The sequence below is a fragment of the Nicotiana attenuata genome, unplaced genomic scaffold (assembly GCF_001879085.1).
Source record: "Nicotiana attenuata strain UT unplaced genomic scaffold, NIATTr2, whole genome shotgun sequence".
NCBI lineage: Eukaryota > Viridiplantae > Streptophyta > Magnoliopsida > Solanales > Solanaceae > Nicotiana > Nicotiana attenuata.
Window position 1 is genome coordinate 219,517 of NW_017670245.1, and position 22,496 is coordinate 242,012.

The 22,496-nt window shown below is 39.3% G+C and overlaps 1 protein-coding gene across 1 annotated transcript in view; it reads right to left on the reverse strand.

The window, feature by feature from the left end:
• The window catches only part of LOC109236585 (FH protein interacting protein FIP2), a 37,962-nt gene extending 16,259 nt beyond the window's left edge, over window positions 1-21,703 (reverse strand). Inside the window, exons 1-7 of the mRNA XM_019402781.1 lie at window positions 21,591-21,703; window positions 21,025-21,134; window positions 4,964-5,098; window positions 4,042-4,197; window positions 1,939-2,022; window positions 512-558; window positions 212-285 (exon numbers count right to left, since the gene is read on the reverse strand). Of these exons, the coding sequence (XP_019258326.1) occupies window positions 212-285; window positions 512-558; window positions 1,939-2,022; window positions 4,042-4,197; window positions 4,964-5,098; window positions 21,025-21,134; window positions 21,591-21,642 (658 nt within the window). The 5' untranslated portion in view covers window positions 21,643-21,703. The remainder of the gene's footprint in view (window positions 1-211; window positions 286-511; window positions 559-1,938; window positions 2,023-4,041; window positions 4,198-4,963; window positions 5,099-21,024; window positions 21,135-21,590) is intronic.
• Window positions 21,704-22,496: the final 793 nt, after the last annotated feature.

Consider the following 22,496-nt stretch of genomic DNA (forward strand, 5'->3'; position numbering starts at 1 on the left):
GTAGATTCTCTACTTTATCATATACTACTTGTATGCGGGAGATTTTCCCATTATTAATGAAATGCAAGGTAAGGTTGCGTATATAAGACCCAATGTAGTCCCGGCTCTTTCCCGGACCCCACGCATAGAGGAGATTACTGCACCGGGCTACCCTTAATGAAATTATTTACCTTACTAGAAAATATCAAAACAAATATGTTCTAACCACTACCTTGTAAATTTGCACTTTGAAGATTAGCACCAGCTAATACAGCTCCACGAAGGTTTGCTCCAGTGAATTCACATCTTCCCTAGGCAAGACAAAATCACTAAGGTTGCAACTTGACAGTAAAGATGAGCTATAAAATAACATGTGTGCTTAAAAAATTCCTTTATACAAATATGTAGAGCCTGTTAAAAGGGGTTGTATAGTGAATGAATCTTAAGAACATCGAACAATGAAAAGATGATTAGATGCTATGCATGATCTACTAATGATGTGGAGACCGAAAGATCATGTTCTTTAGCTTACTCGCGCAATGTGGCATTGTGAAAAATGGAAGCTTCAGCATCGACATCCTGTGCCAAAAGTTAAAGACCGACCAAGAAAAAAAAATCATTATTTAGTGACTGAAGTCATGCGCAGATATTAGTATTAGGAGCTAAGAGTACAACTGTCACCTGAGCCCTTGTAAACAAGGACTCTACATATACCACCAGCCAACCAAGAGTATCCCTACATAAAAGCTAACTTTTACTTTTTCTTTTACGGGATTAGCAATCAAGAGTTGTCACTGAAAAGGACAAAAAGATTCCAGCTATGTACAATGGCTACACGAGAAAACATGCGAACTTGTGCACTTAACTTATAAGGGACCAGCTTAGTCGGAAATATGCTTGCAAATACCTTACAGCACCAAATGAGGCAATTTGCAAAGACTTGAAATGACTTGAGACTGATTCATATCCTTATGTCTATGTTATACGGAGTCGGGTATGAGATTCAGCTACAGGCAATCAAATAAGATATTACCCTATCATACCCATTCGATGTGGGCACATCAAGGCAAATAGGAGAGCATGCAACATAGTTTACTATCTCCAAAACTTTTTTTACACAACATAAGACATCCAATCTTGATAAATTATTAAGAAACCACTTATCCAAGAGAATGTGCAAATAACCCTGAGCACAAGATAATTTGCAAAGAAGACTGGAAATCGGTGCGACTGATTTGGGATCCTTATCGTCTATATATTACTACATGGACTGGGGTATGAGAATCTGCAAAAGGTGTGCATCCAACATGGTATTACCCATGCCATACCTATTCAATGCGGGCATTGCAAGACAAAATAGAGAGTCCGTATGACATGGCTTACCCCTCTCAATAACTTCTTCCTCCTTCCTATACAATAATATAGATACTGCACTCAAACAAGATTACAAGCCTATGATCAAGCTGGCATAACCTAGTCAAATCCCAGTCCAGCCATTTTCTTCTAAAATTGGCTGCTAAGACACTCATCTCCCATCAACACCATGGATGGGACTGAAGCATTCCCAGTTAGCTCCAGTTAAGTGCTCTGCTAAAGTAGACCATTGCAACATTTCGGAACACAATCCTTAATCTTGGAAAAGTAGATAACAGTAGAACTCCTTTTTAGCCAAACAAAGCCAAAGTGATGGCTTAGCAAATTCCAACTTTTCTCCCTTCCTCTTCCAAACCGAAAACAAATAGCTCATCCAAAGATTGTGGAGTGCTACTTTGTTCTTATTGTATATTCTAGATTATAGACTATTATCACAAGTGTAAACAAAAGAAATGTCATGCTAATGTTAAAAGGCGACCACCCTCCCAAAGGTATTATGACTGCGTAAATATACAGTAATGTTCTCAATGATCTACACACTAACTGCAGCTGAAAACTCAGCAACTTTCAATTGAGAAATAATACCCTGAATTTTGCACACTGAAGATTGGCACGCGAGAAGAATACGGTTTTCAGACATGCATAGCTGAAGTCCACAAATGACAAGTCCTGCACATAAAACAGGCACCATTGACTAATTAAAAACTTCTGAAAAATAGCACGAATAATGGCTTCTCCAAACTTGCCAAAGAAAAAGGCAAGGGGGGAGAACAGAAAAAGAAAAGCTATTATGATGCCACCAAGATGGGCTTCCTTTTCTGAGAATTTTCACCTTTTTAAGGAACCTAGATAACAGTGGAATTCTCACATAGCATTCAGAGATTGAATTCTCCAACTCTGGAGATACTCAAGTTTGGAACCCAGAGCCATTGGTAGTCTTTACTAACAAATTCTCCCCATGCATTGCTGAATCACATACGTCTATAGATTTTACCTCAGCCCCTTCACCTGAAATGCAATTTGCCCCCGATATGTAATTTACTTCATCCCTATTTTATGGTAGACTCAACCCCGGCGAAGATATTATGCAAAAGTAAGTATTAGCAGGATTTGTGCAATAGTAATAGTGTAACTAATTCACATCTCTTTGTATGAATCCATTTGCAATGCAATTGTGCCAGACTTTGGAATATTAGGGAAATATATTACAAACCAAAAATTAAATGAATTGGTGGATAAGTTGCTTGGCCACATTGACCCGTAACTAGTTATTCTCTGCCTTGTGCTAAGGCTTCTGTCATTAACTCGTCGGCTCATAGCAAAAAGAGAGAGACTAGGAAATGTACTTTGCTACCTGTCTGTTTCTGGTGCATTTGGGTAGAAAGGAATGCCAACTCTTTTAGGATCATTATCTCTCACAAGACCATCTCTAGAATAAAGTAGTCTTTCTATAATCTTTGTGGAGTAAGGCCACAGGACATTTCTTAAATTCTGCAGGAGAACAAACGTTGTATTCTGAATTTCCCCTTTTTCTTAATGTAAGACTTGAGGACAACTTTGTCCTTTCTTGTACCCTCTTTATCTCACTAAATTGTTGCTCTCTTATTCATTTTATACACTGATAAACAACATAAATAAAATTAAAAAAAGGATGAGTAGGATGCTGCCCTTAGAGAGGGAAGATGAAGCATAAATTCGTTATCAAGTACAACAATAATAACATACCTAGTATATTCCAATAAGTGGGGTCTGAGGAGGGTAGTGTGTACGCAGACCTTACCTACCTTGTGCATGTAGAGAGGTTGTTTTCGAGATACCCTCGGCTCGGGTAAGCACAGTAATCAGCAGTAAAGAAATGCAATATATAAAAATGAAAAAGTTATGGGAAGAAAGCATAAGCAACAGTGAGAATTAAACAAAATGAACCAGAAGCAATAATAGGTAATAATATGCAAAGAATAAGCCAGAACTAGCGTAATGCTAAAGCTACCGGTATGAAAGGGAAGTACACTATTCTACCTACTAACCTTCTACCCTAATCTTCGACCTCCACAACTTCCTATCAAGGGTCGTGTCCTCAGTAAGCTGCTGAAGCGCCATATCATATCTAATCACTTCTCCCCGATACTTCTTAAGCCTCCCTCTACCCCTCCCTAGACCCCATGTGTAACCTCTCACACCTCTTTGCTGGGGCCTCCGGGCATCTCCTCCTCACATGTCCGTGCCATCTCATTCTCACTTCCCGCAGCTTATCTTCCACGAGATCCACCCCCCCGACCCGAATGACCTCATTTCTGATTTTGTCTCTCCTAGTATGCACACACATCCATCTCAACATCCTCATTTTCGCTACTTTCAACTTTTGGACATGGGAGTTCTTTAATGGTCAACACTCCGACATATACAATATAGCAGGTCTAACCACCATTCTGTAGAATTTACCTTAAAGTCTTAGTGGCACCTTCTTATCACACAAGACACAGGAGGCAAGCCTCCACTTCATCCATCCTACTTTAATACTGTGTGTGACATCCTCATCAATCTCCCCATCACCTTGGATTATTGACCAAAGGTACCGGAAACTATCCCGTTTGGGATAAGAAGTACTCCAGAAAGTGTAGATTAACCAAGTGTATCTCCAAATAAGAGTATAAAGAAATGAAATAGTCTAGCACTAGAGTATATTACCAACTTCGAAAGATCGAGACCAGAAAGATTAATTCCCCGAAATCTGACTCTGTCAGATTGTATGCATTTGATAATATCAATGCGTGTCAATTCGGTACCCAACTCCTCATCCACCTTCCTCTTGCTCAGAGCAGTTTTAACTCCATCTACTAGTCCCTGAAATGAAACAGGTAAACTGAGTAGTTTTAACAACTTCAAGGACACACAGAAACCCCATACGACGAGTATTTAGCTACAAGTAAATTCTTATATCTCTCAAAATAGCTGAACAATTTGATAAGGTGAATAAGTTTATTATTTCTGGGAAGATCTCCCGTATAAAAAAAACAGTATACAAAATATTAGAGAATCTACAACTCTCAAAAAAGCTGAATTTCTAAACAGCATCCACTATTTGGTAAAAATAAAGATTAACTGACATCTCGATAGCTTTTAACAGATATATTCAAGAGAAACATTCACGGAAAAAATCAAATCACAATGAGTAGTTGCATCGATATCAATGTTTTAGGAACCATGACAGCTAGCGGTTTGGTTCACTACAACCTCAGGAAAACCGAACAATTTATAAACCAAGCAAATCTCAGCCAAACTCAATATTTATCTCAAATATCTCAATGGTCTATGACAAAACGGTCGTGTTCCATCTGGAGAGGCTATTATAACATGCTCCTACATCCTCAAGAAACATAAACAAATAAATGTATATCATCTACATGAAACACCAAAAAGTTAATGAAATAGGATCTCCAAGGCAGTGAAAGAACTAAGAGAAGCCATTGCAATTATTCTCTACTGCAATGCATATGCACATGGTTCAAGCAAACAAAATCTGCCCCTAAATCTTAATGACCGCATCCAATATGTGTACTTTATAATACATAAGTGCACAATGAACAATTAAAGAGATAAATGGATTTACAAGAAGCTGATAGTACTCCGCCTCTCGCAAAAGCTGAGCATATTCAGAATCTTTCAAAGGTGGAATTTCACCATCCCTCAACCAATTTAGGATATGGCGAAAATGCTTTCCATCCCTGTCAACGAATATGTATCCCTGCAATAACACATTGAAAGGAGATCTGAAGTCATGAAACCATAGACCATAGATGCCCTTTCTCAAAGATCAACATGAAGGAATATAAGCTTGATGCCTATCAAAGATAATAAATATATTTGACGAGGAAGAGATATAAATAATATTTCCTCAAACTAAAGAACAAGCTAATACCAATGAACAGAGCATCCCAGCCAATTTCTAATATGCATGCATAGAAATCGTATCATGGTAACCAAAACCAAACCAGTGTTGTAGGACCCTGCGCTCCTACAGAGTTTATCTTGAACTGTCCAAGTTTAAATTACTAACAACCAAAAACATTGATCCTATGAGAACATTAGAACACAACAACTGAGCTTATCCACGAGATTAGTGCACCTTGGAGGGAATACCAACATATAATTACACAGCAGAGAAAAAAAGAAAAAAGAGCAGAATAAGAAGATAATGTAAAAATGTAACAGAATTTGGAGCTTATTCATGTTTTATTTTTTGGATGAAGTGGAGCTTATGCACACGCTTGTTCATGTATTCATGTAAATCTGTTAAAACTAATGCATCTTGAACTGAAATTGCAATACTCCAAAGAAGATTAAAATTCCTAAAGCAACTGGCGAAAAGATTGGTATTTTTATTTCTACAACTACAAGAATACAAAATAGACATCGTTGATACAATAATGTAATCACCGCTAGCTCTATCAATCTTAACTCAAGATAATTCTTTGTTTCGTTTCTTTTTTCATAATAATATTTTATTGATGTTATGGGGTAAGAAACCCCATATACAAGTAGTATACTAAAAGTAGAGAACCTACACAAACGGTGGTTAATACGAAAGATATCCAATAATCTATCCCGTGGGTGCACCCAGTGTTATTAAAAACGCACGCTTCTCGCTTAAAGCGCAGAAGCGAGGCGAGGCGATGGACCTGCGCTTTTGTGCCCTAAAGCGTGACTCGGGTAAATAAGCGCACGCTTCACCCTAAAAAGCGAGAAGCAAGGCGATGAAAAAAGCGCAGAAAAGCTCGCTTAAGCGATGTCCAGCAGCAGCCTAGGGTTTTTTAACAAAAGAATTGCAAATACACTATTACGCGGCACCTTCCTGAGGTTCCTTGGAAGGGCGACGTAAGGCTAAGCAACCGATGTCAGTGTGGTTGTTGTCCGCCAACTGAGGTCCCCTCTGTACGCTAGAAGAGATTGTCAGTGTCGTACGGGAAAACCAATGTCAAGAGCAATTACGGAAACGAAAATGAGAATTGAGAATGAAAGCTTGATTGCATTAATGAAAGCTATTACAAAAGGCTATGCGGTGTCGAGGGGGAGAGACACCAGTACAGAGAAATGTTTGCTTGCTAGAAAGTTTGATTGCTTGGTCCCCCCTAATAGTGCTTAAAAAAATAAACTAAAGTTACAAGACTTAACCTAGCTAAGCTAGAGAAACATAATGTTAGTACATGAAATAAAACTACTCTATATTTACAATGAAAAGGACTTAGTTTTCTACAGAGTAGAGATAGTTCCGTTGGCAGCAACTTTGTCTTTCACATCAGGGTCTACGCTCGCGGTGCTGTCGGCGGGCACTATTTGGAGTCTGCATGCGGTTGACCGCTGGCAAGGCATCAGGATCTGCGCGCGCGGTATTGTCTGTGCGCGTGGCGCTGTTGTCATCATCATAAACTGTGCGTGCGGCACTGTTGGCATCTGCGTTTTTGTGCACCCAGTGTTATTAAAAACGCACGTTTCTCGCTTAAAGTGCAGAAGCGAGGCGAGGCGATGGACCTGCGCTTTTGTGCCCTAAAGCGTGACTCGGGTAAATAAGCGCACGCCTCACCCTAAAAAGCGAGAAGCAAGGCGATGAAAAAATCGCAGAAAAGCTCGCTTAAGCGATGTCCAGCAGCAGCCTAGGGTTTTTTAACAAAAGAATTGCAAATACACTATTACGCGGCGCCTTCCTGAGGTTCCTTGGAAGGGCGACGTAAGGCTAAGCAACCGATGTCAGTGTGGTTGTTGTCCGCCAACTGAGGTCCCCTCCGTACGCTAGAAGAGATTGTCAGTGCCGTACGGGAAAACCAATGTCAAGAGCAATTGCGGAAACGAAAATGAGAATTGAGAATGAAAGCTTGATTGCATTAATGAAAGCTATTACAAAAGGCTACGCGGTGTCGAGTGGGAGAGACACCAGTACTGAGAAATATTTGCTTGCTAGAAAGCTTGATTGCTTGGTCTCCCCTAATAGTGCTTAAAAAAAATAAACTAAAGTTACAAGACTTAACCTAGCTAAGCTAGAGAAACATAATGTTAGTACATGAAATAAAACTACTCTATATTTACAATGAAAAGGACTTAGTTTTCTACAGAGTAGAGATAGTTCCGTTGGTAGCAACTTTGTCTTTCGCATCAGGGTCTACGCTCGCGGTGCTGTCGGCGGGCACTATTTGGAGTTTGCATGCGGTTGACCGCTGGCAAGGCATCAAGATCTGCGCGCGCGGTATTGTGTGTGCGCGTGGCGCTGTTGTCATCATCATAAACTGTGCGCCCGGCATTGTCTTTGCGCGCGGCACTGTTGGCATCTGCCAGCCGCTAGGCGCTGGCGTAGGCTATCGGTGGGGCGACAGAGGCACATGCGCGCGCGCTGCCGAGACCACGAGGCCGACCATGGCGCTGGGCGTTGGGAGGCTTGCCAGGACACCATGGGGTGCGTCCAAGGGGTCATGGGGCATGGCTGGAAAGCCGCCCATGACATGACAACACATACGCACACTACTTCTCTGCTGCAAGCGACGACTACACCTTGACGACTTCTCTCCTGCTCTTCCAATTTGAGTAAGTTTCTCTTCTTCTCTTCTTCTCTTCTCCTCTTCTCTTCCTCTTCTGATTTTCTCTGCTTGTTCACTGTTCAACTCCTTTTTTTTAGATGATAACAGTTTGCTATATTCAAAAGCGCAAAGGCTGTGCATGCCATAATTACATAGGGGATAACCAAAAATATACATCAATTTATCTATCTTCTTACAAAGACCCAAGAACATCTATTATAGCTTCTGAGTCCTCTATGTATTCCAGTTTACACCAAAGATGAAAAAGCAGTAGGCAATTCATTTTAATCTTCTGCATTGAGTTAGCATCGTCTTCAAAACATCTTGAATTCCTCTCATTCCAAAGCGTCCACCATATGCATGCAGGAATCATACCCCATCTCTTCTTCTCACTTACAGATCTTCTCCCCTTGTTCCAGCATGACAACATTTCCATGGTGCTATTGGGCTTGACCCATTGAATCCTTGTTAGTGCTATAAATTTGTTCCAAACCTGAGCCGTCACCGAGCTGTGCAGAAAAAGGTGACTGTTGGTTTATTCCTCCCTTCCGCATAAGTGACATTTAGCACAAAGATATTCCCCTTCTCCTCAAATTATCCTGTGTTAAACAAGCCTTTCTAGCAACCAACCAAACAAAACATGCCACTTTGTAGGGTATTCTTACTTTCCATATGCGTTTCCAGGGACAAAGATCAACAAAATATTAGTTTGATTAAGCATCTGATAGGAAGACTTTACTGAGAACCTTCCTGAGCTGTGCCCCAACCACCACACCTTGTCTACATCCTGATTGACCCCAGTGAATTGATTGAGTTTGTTGTAAAAATCTGCAATTATAGTGATTTCCCAATCATTTAAGAGTCTTCTATAAGTGAGATTCCACCCTTAGCTGACCAAACCTCGTTCACAGTGGCCTTCTGCTGCTGATTTATTGAGAAAATGTCTGGGTACATTGTCTTAAGAGGCTCATGTCCCAACCAATTGTCTTCCCAAGAAGAAATGTTCTGTCCAATACCCACTTTATAGCTGATTTTGTTGTTGAACATTTGCCAAAGATTTCTGATTGTCTCCCAGACACTAACCCCATAGGTAGTGTTTACTATCTTTGTTTTCCAGGGCCTTGCCTCTCCATACTTATCTTTAATTACCATCCTCCATAATGATTGTTCTTCTGTTGTGAATCTCCACAGTCATTTCATGAGTAAGCTTTGGTTTTGTTTCCGAAAATTTTTTATTCCCATGCCTCCCTGCCTCTTGCTAAGAGTGACTGTCTTCCACTTAACTAAATGAAACACTCTTCTTTCTTTGTTGCCTTGCCATAGAAATTTTCTCCTTAAAGCATCCATTCTGCTTTCAACTTTTGGAGGGATAGGGAACAAAGACATCATATAAGTAGGAAGGGCATCCAGTACACTATTGATAAGTACTAGCCTGCCTCCTAAAGAGATATATTGACTTTTCCACCTTGCTAGTTTCTTTTCACATTTCTCCAAGACCTTATTCCATATATCAATGGATCTACACTTAGCCCCCAAAGGCATACCAAGATAAATAGTTGGAAAAACACCAATTTCACCACCAAGAATCCCCGCAAGTTGTTGAATCTGCCGAGGTTCATAAACCGGGAAAATTAGGCTTTTCCCCCGGTTAATATGAAGCCCTAATATGCCTTCAAAGATTGTAAGAATAACTCTCAGCATCCTTATCTGAGTCTATCTCTGCATCACAAAGAATAATGGCATCATCTGCGTAGAGGAGATGTGATATCTCCAGACTTTCACCTGGTCTGTTGTTTAGCCTGAAACCCCTGATCCAATTATTTTGTTGTGCTGTGTGGAGCATGTCGTTCAATCCCTCCATAGCTATAATGAACAAAAAAGGGAGATAGAGGATCCCCTCGCCTCAATCCCCTGTGTGAGGGAAAGAAACCTTCAGGCGAGCCATTAACCAACACTGAAAATCTGGCAGTGCTAATACAAAATCTGATCCAATTGGTCCATTTTGTACCAAAATCCATCTGTCTCAACATGTTTATTAAGAAGTCCCAATTAACGTGGTCAAAGGCTTTTTCTATATCTAACTTGTACAAGATTTCTGGCTTCTTCTCCTTCAATCTAGAGTCAACACATTCATTGGCAATAAGAGCAGCATCCATGATTTGCCTTCCTTTAATAAAAGTCATTTGATGTTTGCCAACCAGCTTAGAGATCACTAATTTAAGTCTTTCAGCCAAAAGTTTTGAGATAATTTTATACACACTACCTATCAGACTTGTAATCCTTTAATTCTTTTGCCCCAATTTACTTTGGAATCAAAGCTATGTAGCTGGCATTTAGGCTCTTTTCAAAGAACTCATAATTCTGAAAAGCTTGCAATATGTCTCCTTCAATGATATCCCAGCAATTGGAATTGAAACCCATAGTAAAACCATCAGGACCTGGGCTTTTATCAATAGCACAGAGTTTGAGGCAGTCATGCACCTCTTGTTCCCCGAAAGGTCTTTGAAGCCATTCTTTTTCTTCATCAATGATTGCAGGACCGTCCACCATGTTAAAGTTTGGTCTCCAGAATTCAGACTCCGTAAAAAGATGCTGATAAAACCTTACTATCTCTCCTTTAATAGCAACAGGATCTTCCCCTGTTACACCATTAACCACTAGTTGATCTATGTTGTCGTACCTCTTGTGTGCATTTGCTGTCCTGTGAAAAAATTTAGTATTTTTGTCTCCCTCTTTCAACCACAAGGCCCTGGACCTTTGCCTCCAAGCAATCTCCTCATTTTTTTGCCACCTCTTCAAATTTCATGAACAAGTTGGCTTTCAATAAAACTTCCTCTCCATTCAATCTTTCTTCTTTTCTATTTTTTTCAATTTTTATTTCTCTGTTCTGCCCTATTTTATGCTTGTGCTCTGTCTTCTTCTTTTTTAGTTCCTGTTCTTCACCGTTCACTGTTCTACTCCTTTTTTGGTTAAGGCTGTTCGACTCCTCTCCTATGTTCTCTTCTTCTTTTCTATTTTTTTCAGAACTTATTTCTCTGCTCAACCATGTTTTCTAATTTATGATTGTGCTCTGTTTTTTCTAAATTTCTGCTGTTTTTCTCTGTTCTATGTTCAATGTTTAACAGTTCTGTTTTTGTCATTTTTTTGTCGTTGTTGATTATAGTAAATTCAATCTTATTATTCAATGGCATCAGGCAAAAAAAAAAAAAAAAATCCAGCTTGGGCGTATGGAGTTGCAATTGGCAGTAGCACAAAAGTGCAATGTATCTTTTGTCAAAATATTATATAATGGTGGAACATATCACAAGAGACATCTAATTGGTGGTTTTAGAGATGTCAAAGAATGTCCAAGTGTTCCGGATTCTGTTAAGGAAGAAATTACAGAGTGTTGCGAAAAAAATGAGTTAAAAAATCCAGTGAGCCATGTAGCATCGATGATTAATCTTCTTGATGAAAATAGTCAAATGGATGAGGATGACCTTGAAGTGAATGATATATCAATGAGGCCGCCTCCCTCAACGCCGATAGTTTTGGTGAATTCATTGAGGCCGTAGGCCAATATGGACAAGGAAAGAAGCCCCCTACCTATCACGAAGTAAGAGTTCCTTATCTAAAAAAGGAGGTGGAGAAGACAAACAAGATTGTAGAGGAGCATAAGGTGCAATGGCAAACTAATGGTTGTTCCATTGTGATGGATAAATGGACAGCAAAAAATGGAAAAATGGTCATTAATGTTTTGGGGAATTCTCCGAAAGGTAGTGCATTTCTTGAATCTTATGATGCTAGTAACTCTTCAACCGATTCCAATAAAATGTACAACTTCTTTGAGAAGACAATATTGAAAGTTGGAAAAGAAAATGTTGTTTAACTTGTTACCGATAACGCAAGTGAGAATAAAAAAGCGGGTGACATGTTGAAAAGGGGGTTTTCCCGAATATGTTTTGGACTCCTTGTGCTGCACATTGTATCAACTTGATGTTTGGTGACATTTTCAAGTTAGCCCCATATTCTACAAGTGAACAAATGGTTCTAATTTTCTATTTTAACCTTAATGTTAATTGTTTATACTTATTAACTATGAAATTTGATTTCCTACCGTTTTTGCTAAGGCGATCAAGATACATTCTTACATTAGTCAGAGGCCGTTGTTGTTGAACATGATGAGAAGATACACAAACCAAAGAAATTTAGTGAAACCGGCTAAGACAAGATTCGCAACAGCTATCATGACTTTGCATAGTTTTTACCTGCAAAAGAAAATTTGCGAACCTTGTTCATGTCAACCGAATGGAGTGAGAGTATCTATGCAAAGGAAGCTCATGGGAAAGAAGTTGCGAGATATATTGTTGGTCCATATTTTTGGAATGACACTGTTCAAGCACTTAAAGTTGCTAATCCTTTGGTTACTGTACTTCGTTTGGTGGATGGGGAGAGAAAACCACCAATGGGATACATTTATGAAGCCATGGATAGGGCTAAAGAAGCTATTGAGAAGGCATTTGATCATGATAAGAGAAAATACGGGAGAGTTTTTGAAATCGCTGATGAAAGGTGGACGGATAAGCTTCATCAACCTTTACATGCAGCAGGGCATATTTTGAACCCCGAATTCTTTTATACAAATAACGAGAAGAAGACTTTATTAGATAAAGAAGTGTGCAAGGGGTATCATGCATGTGTTGCGAGGTTGGTGCCCGATGAAGCAATGCAAGACAAAATAGGGGAAGAGCTTGGTGTGTATATGCAAGCCGATGGAATACTTGGATTAGCTTCGGCCATTAGAGCCAGAACCAAATTGGCACCAGGTGAGCAAGTTGTTTCAATTGTTTTACTAATTAGAGCTTTAACTTCTAAAATAATACTTCCACGGTTGAATGGTGGATGCAATTTGGTTAAAAAGTTCCAAACTTGCAACAATTTGTTATTAGAGTTCAAAGCCTAACTTGTAGCTCATTCGTATGCGAGAGAAATTGGAGTGTTTATGAACATGTGAGAAGTTATATTACATTATTACCAAATTAAAGTGTATCTCAATTGTTGTCACATGGGCGTTTTCTGTCCGCCGAAAACATTGCCTGCTGTGCGGCAGTCAAGTCCCCACTTGGCTTCAGCCTTGCCCGATTTTCTTTCGCTTTCGAGGTTTAACACTTAAAATCAATTCAAGGCAGCATAAATAAGTAAAAGCACACAGATTTACGGGAACCCTTTCCCAACCTTTTATAATAAATCAATTACAAAGGAAATTCTCGAGTTTGGATTTTGCCCGACAGTCGTCAAGTCTCATTATTATGGGGATTTTGCCCGACAGTCGTCAAGTCTTCCCCTAATAATGAGACTTGACGAATGTCGGGCAAAATCCGTGTCAAAGGTTTGTACATTGCCCCTTGGCATGGGTTTGTGAGAGTGTTGGCAAGCAATATACGGAGCTGGGTGTGTGTCTAAGTTAGTGATGGACTTAGACAAGTCAGCTAGGCAAGGTGCCTTGAGTGTTGGCAAGGCAGCCTTGGTACCTAGGGAGGGAAATAGCAAAGATATAGGCATAGGGTTGTCTATGTCAAGGCTTGAGCATGGCAAAATATGTGTCATTGCCTTGCCAAACGAGTGGGCAGCACGAGACGCCTTAGGCGGGGGCTTTTATAGGGCACAATCGTGCAAGTGTGGGCTATTTTTGTGAGTTGGTGCCTACCAAGGGTGGCAGCACCTTGGCAAACTCGAGAATTTCCTTTGTAATTGATTTATTATAAAAGGTTGGGAAAGGGTTCCCGTAAATTTGTGTGCCTTTACTTATTTATGCTGCCTTGAATTGATTTTAAGTGTTAAACCTCGAAAGCGAAAGAAAATCGGGCAAGGCTGAAGCCAAATGGGGACTTGACTGCCGCACAGCAGGCAGTGTTTTCGACGGACAGAAAACGCCCATGTGACAGCAATTGAGATACACTTTAATTATCATGCGTACCAGTTGTCACAGGGGCATTTTCTGTCCGCCGAAAACACTGCCCGCTGTGCAGCAGTCAAGTCCCCACTTGGCTTAAGCCTTGCCCAATTTTCTTACGTTTTCGAGGTTTAACACTTGGAATCAATTCAAGGCAACATAAATAAGTAAAGGCATACAGATTTACGGGAACCCTTTCCCAACCTTTTATAATAAATCAATTACAAAGAAAATTCTCGAGTTTGCCAAGGTCACAGGGGTGATTTATGTCACTCGAATTCTGTCCGAGGTTCGCCTCCGTGCGGCAGCCAAGCCCAGCCTTGACTTCAGCCTTTCCAACACTTAGTTTTATTTTAGGGATGTTTCGAACTTAGAATGAAAATAGGCAGCAAAAACAGTAAATAAAGGCACACACGATATACAGAAATTTCTTCCCAACTCGTATTAATATGTGAATACAAGAACACAATAGACAACCCTATGGCCAAGACAAAGAATTCCCTGCCCAAAACGATTTTTCCACCCTAGGAAATGACTTAGACGATTTTGGCTTCACAATGCCGTAAGACTAAGTTTCCGCCCCGTTTTTGGACACTCTAGGCACATATTTATAAGGCTACAATCAGTTGACAAGCCCCAACTAATGAGCAAACATATTAAGACAAGTACAAAAAACACGCCCCATTTTTAGGCCATGATCAGCATGTCTTGGAAGAGGTTGCAACTGCCAACTGCCTCCCATGTGCTTTGCACATGTTTTCCAACTGCTGCTTGTGCACAGCATGTGCCTGTTTTTCGCCCAGCTGCTTTGTGCCCAAGGCTGGCATTGCGCCCAGCCTTGCCTTTGACACTGCTCCGCACCAACGTCATTGCCCCAGCTCGCCACCCACTGACTTAGCCGCACACGTTCATTGAGACAATTGCCCGCTTATGTCAAGTCGCTCCCAACTTGATTAAATCTACCCGCATCAATTGTCATTGCTTGTCCCGCATTGCCTTGCATTGCCTTGCCATGTCTTTGCCCCTGCTTTGACATGGCTTTGCCTTGCCATTGTTTTGCAAACCCGCACGTCCAAGTAAAATGCGCCTTGCTTCCGTTCAAAGTGCATTTGTCAACCCCGCATAATCCGTCATGCCGAGCAGCCCATCATGATGTTGCCCAATTTTCAGGTTGTGAGCCAAGGCCACCATGAAAATCCTTGTCACAACCCACACCTGCCGATGACCTTTGTCAAGGAGCTAACGAACCACCCAACCAGAAGAATTCGTCTTAATTACTTTCTACAACTTATATGCAGATTCATACTAAGAAGAGGAATAGGCTTGAGCTAAAGAAACTCAATGATCTCAACATTGGCTCGTTGTTACAAAGCTCGCAATATCATTGATCCAATTTTATTGGATAACATTGATGAAGCAAATGAATGGTTAACCGGAGCCCCCCAAAATCATGAACAAGAAGAAGAATAAGTACATGAAGGAGAAGGTCTCACTTTTGGTCATGTTGCTATTGCAAGTGGAGTTAAGTAAAATGTTTATGGTTTTAAGGGAAGTACTTAGGGGAGTACTTTAAGGAGCAAATAAAGAGTATCTACAAGTTCAAGTAGAACCCTAATTGATGAAGCCTCCGAAGAAGAAGATGACCAATATAATAACTCGAACATAAGGACACTTCAAGAGTTTGGAGATCTTGTTGAAGAATAGGATGTTGCTCCTTTTGTGAATTTGTTTTGCATTTGCTTAATATGTTATGACTTTTGAGGATTATTGACCATCTAGTTTTAGTATCTATTATTTACCTCTTGATTTAAGAATTAAAACATTTGCTTAATTTGTTATTTTTATTGAGTTCTTGGTCATTTATCTATGCCTATTTAAATTTTTTTATTTATGTGTTAAATTGCGCTTCACATGATAAAAGCGCGCGCTTCGCTTCACCCTTCACGCTTTTTTCCGCTTCTCGCTCTCCAAAACACTGGGTGTACCAAAAACTAATAAAACAAATGGATATTCTAAAATGTGTAAAATAATATTCCTTTGTTTATTTTCTTTATCGCATACATTAAGTGAAGATATAGTCATTGTGCCTAACTCAACCCCAGAAGCTAGCTCATGAGGGAAGGATTGCCCAAGTCTATATAAGGAGACCACCAACCCATTCCCTAATTAGTGTGGGACTCTAACCCTAGAAGCTAGCTCATGAGGGGAAGATTGCCCGAGTCTATATAAGGAGACAACCAACTCATTCCCAATCAGTGTGGGACTCTACCCCAATCTAATATCCGAGGTCATATCTTTACATGGTATCAAAACCACTAGTGCTCAAAAATTCTTCTTTCTTGTTAAAATTTTTAGAGCAGATTTTGATTCTTTTGGTGTTGTTAGATTTCTTTGATACCCAATATTGTGTTGGATTGCCTGATTGGTGAGGCTTCTCTATTTAATTAAAATTTTCCTTTTGTTGGGAATTTCCTCTGTTGGGGTCAGATTCGTCTGATCTGTTTGAATGGTTTATTGGTTTTGTTCCACAGAAGTTTTGCTGGGTCAGATTTGAAACTTTTGGGTGGCATCTTTTTTTGGATGATATTTATCTTATCCTCAAATATTAGCGGTTTGGGTTGCTATTTTGTGAAGCTTTGATATTCTCTTTGTCATAAGAATCTTTAATTAGGAAAACGGCTAAGGTTGTTGTTGCTAATAGGCTATCATCTACTAAAACAATTCTGGTCTCGGCGGATGAGTTTGCAAAATTCTCTCGGTATCGATAATCACTTTAGGAATCCACTTCCGGTTACTACCCTAGCTGAGTCACGTAACACACGTATTATTTCCTCTTCAAGCAAGTGAGTGATTGATTTAGGTGCCACTAATCACATGACAACTAATCCTTATATTTTTTCTAGCTTTCAGCCATATAAAGCACCCTCTTCAAGCACCCTCTCCCGTTACTGTAACTGATGAGTCAATCTGTAGCCTTGTGGGATCTGGTCTATTAAACAAACCTTCAATATTACATTGTATTAAGACTACTAAAACTAGCCTTTAATTTGATTTTTGTGAGCAGACTTACGAAGGACCTAAATCGTTCTATCGTAGTTTTTCTTTTTTTTCTGATCATTATCTATTTCAAGATCTTGTGACAAAGCAAATTAGTGGTAAATGGCTGTATTTGATGGTCTCTATATCCTTGATGAATGGATGTCTCAGACTGTTGCTTGTTCTAGTGTCTTATCTCCATTTGAAGCACATTGTTAGGTCGGACATCCCTCTCTCCCTATGTTGAAAAAGCTTTTTCCTCAGTCTTAATTCTTCGTTGGATTGTAAGTCTTGCCGGTACAAAAAACACCATCGTAGCTCGTTAAGTCCAAGGGTTAATAAACGAGCTTAGTTTGCTTTTGAGTTAGTTCGTTGTGATATTTGGGGACCATGTCATGGCATATCCAAAACTGGATATAATTATTTTGTTACTTTTGTGGATGATTATTCTCGAACGACCTGGATTTATTTTACGAAGAACCTATTGAAGTGTATTCCCACCTTTGTGCCTTTTGTGCTAAAGTGAAAACTCAATTTAGTGTTTTTGTGCGCATACTAAGGAGTGATAATGCTAAAGAATATATGTCAGACTCATTTTGGACCTTACGAGATTCTACACCAGATGGCTTGTGTTGATACACCCTCTGAAAATAGAGTTGTTGAGAGGAACAATAGACATTTACTTAAGACAACTTGGGCATTCCTAATCCAAGAAAAGGTTCCTGGACAATTTTGGGCTGATGCGGTCTCTACGACTTGTTTTCTTATTGATCGCATGCCATCTAATGTTCTTGTTGGTGGTGTGTCTTACGATGTTCTTTCCCCAAAAAATCAATATTTCTAGTGGAGCCTAGATATTTGGAATTACATATTATTGAGCAACATTCGACTATTGTGTCTCATGAGTCAGCAATTACTCTATCTACTCCAACAAAAGTTTACTCAGGTGAGAGACCAATGATATATGTCCTGCATCAGTTCCTTCATCACAGGATCCTCCTCAACTTGATCCTACACAGGAAACACCTTTCGACTGTTGTATGCGAAGGTACACGTCAGTGCAAATCCACATATTACATTGCTAATTTTATTTATGACTACCACTAATTTCCTGCGTAGTAATTTGATTCGCTCTCTGGACTCCATCTATGTACCTAAAACAAGAAAGCTGACCTTGAACCATTCTAGATGGTGTGATGCAATGCTTGAGGAGATACATGCTATATAAAACCACACTTGGGATTTAGTGAATTTACCCAAAGAAAAGGAACCAGTAAGATGTAAATGTGTTATCAAAGGCAAAAAGCGCAAAAAAGCTCTAAGGCCTATTGGGCTTTAAGTGTAAAGCGCAAATAAAGTGTGGTCTTTAATGAAGAAAGGCGCAAATAGAGAAAAACTACAAATATGTATGTGTAATCCAAAACTAATATCAATAAGCAAGAATACCGAATACATGGACAAAGAAATTGAAGAACTTTTACGCTAAAGTAAAATATTAGTGGTCCAATATCCCCTTTTCAGGATTACGCTCATTTGCATAGAAAAGTATATTTTAGAGCCTTGATGACAACACTGAAGTGCCCGCTAAGTGAGGTTGCTAAGCGAAGCGAAGGGCTCAACATGTTTTGAGTCTCGCTTCAGGACTTAAGCATGCTTTAAGAGTCCCTTTGATAACAGCGGGATGTAAGTAGGTCTTTGAATTAAAAGTTTAATCCGGATGGCTCTGTGACAAGACTTACGGCAAGACTTGTGGCTAAAGGATATGCTCATACTAATGGCGTGGATTATTCAAACACCTTCTCCCCAGTGGCCAAACTCACTTTCGTCCGCTTGTTCTTTTGTACATTGGCTTTTACATCAATTGGATGTCAAGAATGTATTCCTTCTTGGTGATCTCCACGAAGAGGTGTATATAGAGAAACCATCCGATTTTTTTGCTCGGGGGAGTATGGAAAAAGTACGTCATTTGAAGAAGTTCTTATATGGCTTGAAGCAAAGTCCTCGGACTCAGTTCCGCAACCTTTAGCGGTCAAGAGACTAGTTTGCGGCAAAAATCGAGGATGTAGTTTAAGAAGGGGGATTCTAATACAAAAAAAAATCATGGGGTTGCGATAGCGAATAGGAGAGGAACTTCATTGACTCCTTAGAAGTGAATGGAGTGGTGTTTGAAGGGGAGGAGAAAGTTTTATTTTTTTTGGATAAGGTAAAAGTTTAAGGGGAGGAGGAAGTTAAGGGGGCTATCGTAGAGTATTATGATCAGTTGTTCAAGGAAGATGTGAGTTGCATACTAAATTGGGGGGGGGGGGTAGTGTTTTGTCAAATAGGGAAAGGAAAGAGAGAGTGGTCGGAAAGGGCAATAGAAGAAGAGGTGAGGGAAACGGTGGTGAGTTGTGTGGGAGACCAAGGTTAAGGACCGGATGGTTCACTTAAGCTTTTTTCCAACAACGTTGGAAGATAGTCAAGGGAAAGTTGATGGAGACTATTGCGGATTTTCGAGATTCTGGAGAGTTCGAGGATAACTGCAACTCACATGGTCAAACAAGTGCACGATATTCATGCAAAAGTCAAACAAAAACTTTGAAAAGACTAATTCTAAGTACAAGGCAGCTGCCAATAACATTGTTGCTACCTTTGAAGAATGAGATGATGTTATGGTGTTTATGCAAAAAGAAAGGTTTCCATTGGATACTTATAACAAGCTCCAACAAAAGAAGTATCGTCCTTATTGCATTCTAAAGAAAATTAATGATAATGCATATGTGATCGATTTGTCGGATACCTAAGTTGCTCAGACACGGGTGCGGGTGTCTGACACGGGTGTGGATCTTTAGGACGGATCCTTCGAGATGTAAATTCTAATATTTGGGGATACGGATCCTAATACGGATACGGGTACGGGGATCCGGCTAAAAACAATTCACAAAAATAAAAATATAAAATATCTCTAAATTATGAGAAATTTTGTGGAATACTTACATATAGCTTGTAAAGTGTGGATTTCTTTTTTGTTCTCAAGTTGTAGATAAGTAAAGGATTGATTTCCTAGATAAGGTATGTTATTTTCTTCAAATTTCCCCTAGTTTTGGTTCTGATTTCAGGAATCAAATTGTATCTCGTCTCGCATTTTTCCGTCCGTCGTGGTCAAAATACCCAAATTGTTTTACCAGATCCGGTACGGACATCCACACCCATACTAGTGTCGTGTTGACACGGGTGCGGCACCTAAACTGCCGTGTCGGAGTAACTTAGTCGGATACCACGAAAATTTTCAAGAATTTTGAAGTAGCTGGCCTTTCACCTTATCATCCATCTAAGGGACCACTCTATTCGGAAGTTGCAGTCAACTCGGGGATGAGTTCTTTCCTGAGAAGGGGAGAATTGATGCAGAAGATCAAGCATAGAATCGAATTAATGAAGAAATCAGGCAGAGAATCAAATCAGCTGATTTACGAAATTTCCAATTGGGAGATTCTTTCCTGAATAGTATTGCATCAATCTTGGGTGGGAAGGATATAGTGTACCTTAGCTTTTATTGCATTTGATTTTCTATTTTAATTCATCGAGTAATGAGAAGATTCTAGTATTGGGGGTTGGCCTATAAATAGTCCCTTTAGCAACTATTGTAATTAAGTGAATAACAATTCTCTCCTTAAGGTTTCTCTGTAAACACTTGTATCTTCTCTATTTAAGCTTTGCCAAGAGCAAGCTTTCTTTGATAGACTATTCGTAAAATAGTCTTTCTATCAATCTAATTGTTTCTTAGTTTACTCGTCCTACATCAAATTTTGTTATACACTGTAATTGTACTCAGTTGTCTTACTTTTTCCAATCAAGGGTTTTGCTTTTCCAATTTTAATGTATGGCAGGAAGAGCTTGAAATTTTTGTAGCTCCCTACTTCATATTATTATATGTGGTGTGAGATAGAGTAGAACTTCAAGGGATAAGAACAGACTCCAATTCACCCAGGTAACGTAAAATAATCAAAGTTTCACAAATTGAAGAAAAAGGCTAAATTGCTATCCTCCTTCCTTAACTAGGAATGATGCTCTTCCCTAACTATTTTTGAACATCTGAGGGTCAATTGTGACATGCCTCCACAAATTAAAGGAGTGAGTGCATGCATAGCATGTATATACCTTCTCTGACTCCTGGCAGATAGTGTGACGGCCACTAAACATAGCAGCAAGCATCGAGTCAGGCTCTCGCTGCGTGAGGGTATCCAGTGTGGTGCAAAACTTCTTCCCTCCTTTAAATAAGAATTATAGGATCACCAAAAGGAGATTGTGCGTGAGAAAATGACAAGGAAAAATCCTACAGTAATATTTCTGCATGACAAATTCTTCAGCATTGTCCTTCCGTATTCAAGTAACAATATGAAGACATTCAACATATTAATTGTTATACTCATCTCAGACCCAAATAGATTTCTGCTTCTAATATTGCATCTTATGCTTCATTTACTGTACATTTACTGTACAGTGAGAAAATGGAAAACCTATGAATTAAAGGGGAAAAAAAGAGTACTACTTGCAAGATAGTTCCTAAAAGGATTCATCGGATGTACAGTGATAAAATTGGAAGATAGTGCAGAAAGGCCAGAAATCAGCTTTTTGTCTAAATTTAAATATGAAATAGAATAGCTGTACATTACGATTCAAATCATCAAATGTCTAAGCATAAGAGCGAGGGAGGGAGGGTATACCGATATTCAGACGAACCATGGAAGAGGAGGAGCTATCGGAGTGATCGGCCATTTTCGCTTCCTTCCTAGGGTTGAGTTTGGGGTCGGGGATGGATGATTCAATGCACCGAAACACAGTCTCCTTCAATAGGCGAAGCTGATTCTTCTTTCTAGTCCTCGAAACTTTTCACTCTTGCCCCTCTTTGTTTTAAGTAATTTTCACTTTAACCCCTATACTTCCCGTATTTAGGAATACTCTACTATAAGCAAAAATAAACTCCTCCTCTTCACAAGTAATTTTTTGAAAAATACCTCGGACAAAAGCAATTTTTATTTTATTTTTTTAAAAAAAAACAATTTTGTTGGCCAAACAGTCCATAAGACTACTTCAATTTTAAAGTTTGTAGTATTGAAAGTTATTGCATAAAGTTTACACTTATTTCTTGGCTATAGGTCTTGTGTTTTTAGATGAGAAAATGACAAAAGTAGGACATTAATTTATAAGCAATGGTCTTAATATTTCGCATTCCGGGTAGGTCATCTACCAAAGGGCAAACTTTCAAAGTCAAAGGTCAAAAGTTTTGTTAAACACAAAAATTTGGTAATTGGTAAGGTGACTTACTTCACATGTCAAAAGTTCAAGATAAGCTTCTTCCAGGGTTATTTGTATTATTGACTTAATCATTATCATCATTGAGAAGAGTATTACTTTTGGGAGATCATAATTGTGTCAATGACTATACAATTGTAAAATTTTGATATTAATGGAGGTTAATTGGGAGATCATACATTACTTATTACACATAAGAATTTTAAACCAATTATCTGATGTGAGTATAGTGATTTTTCGTACATACTGAGATGTGCATCTTTTTTACATCTTTATAGAAATTGCAATAATCATCCAAGAGGATGGCTTGACGATTT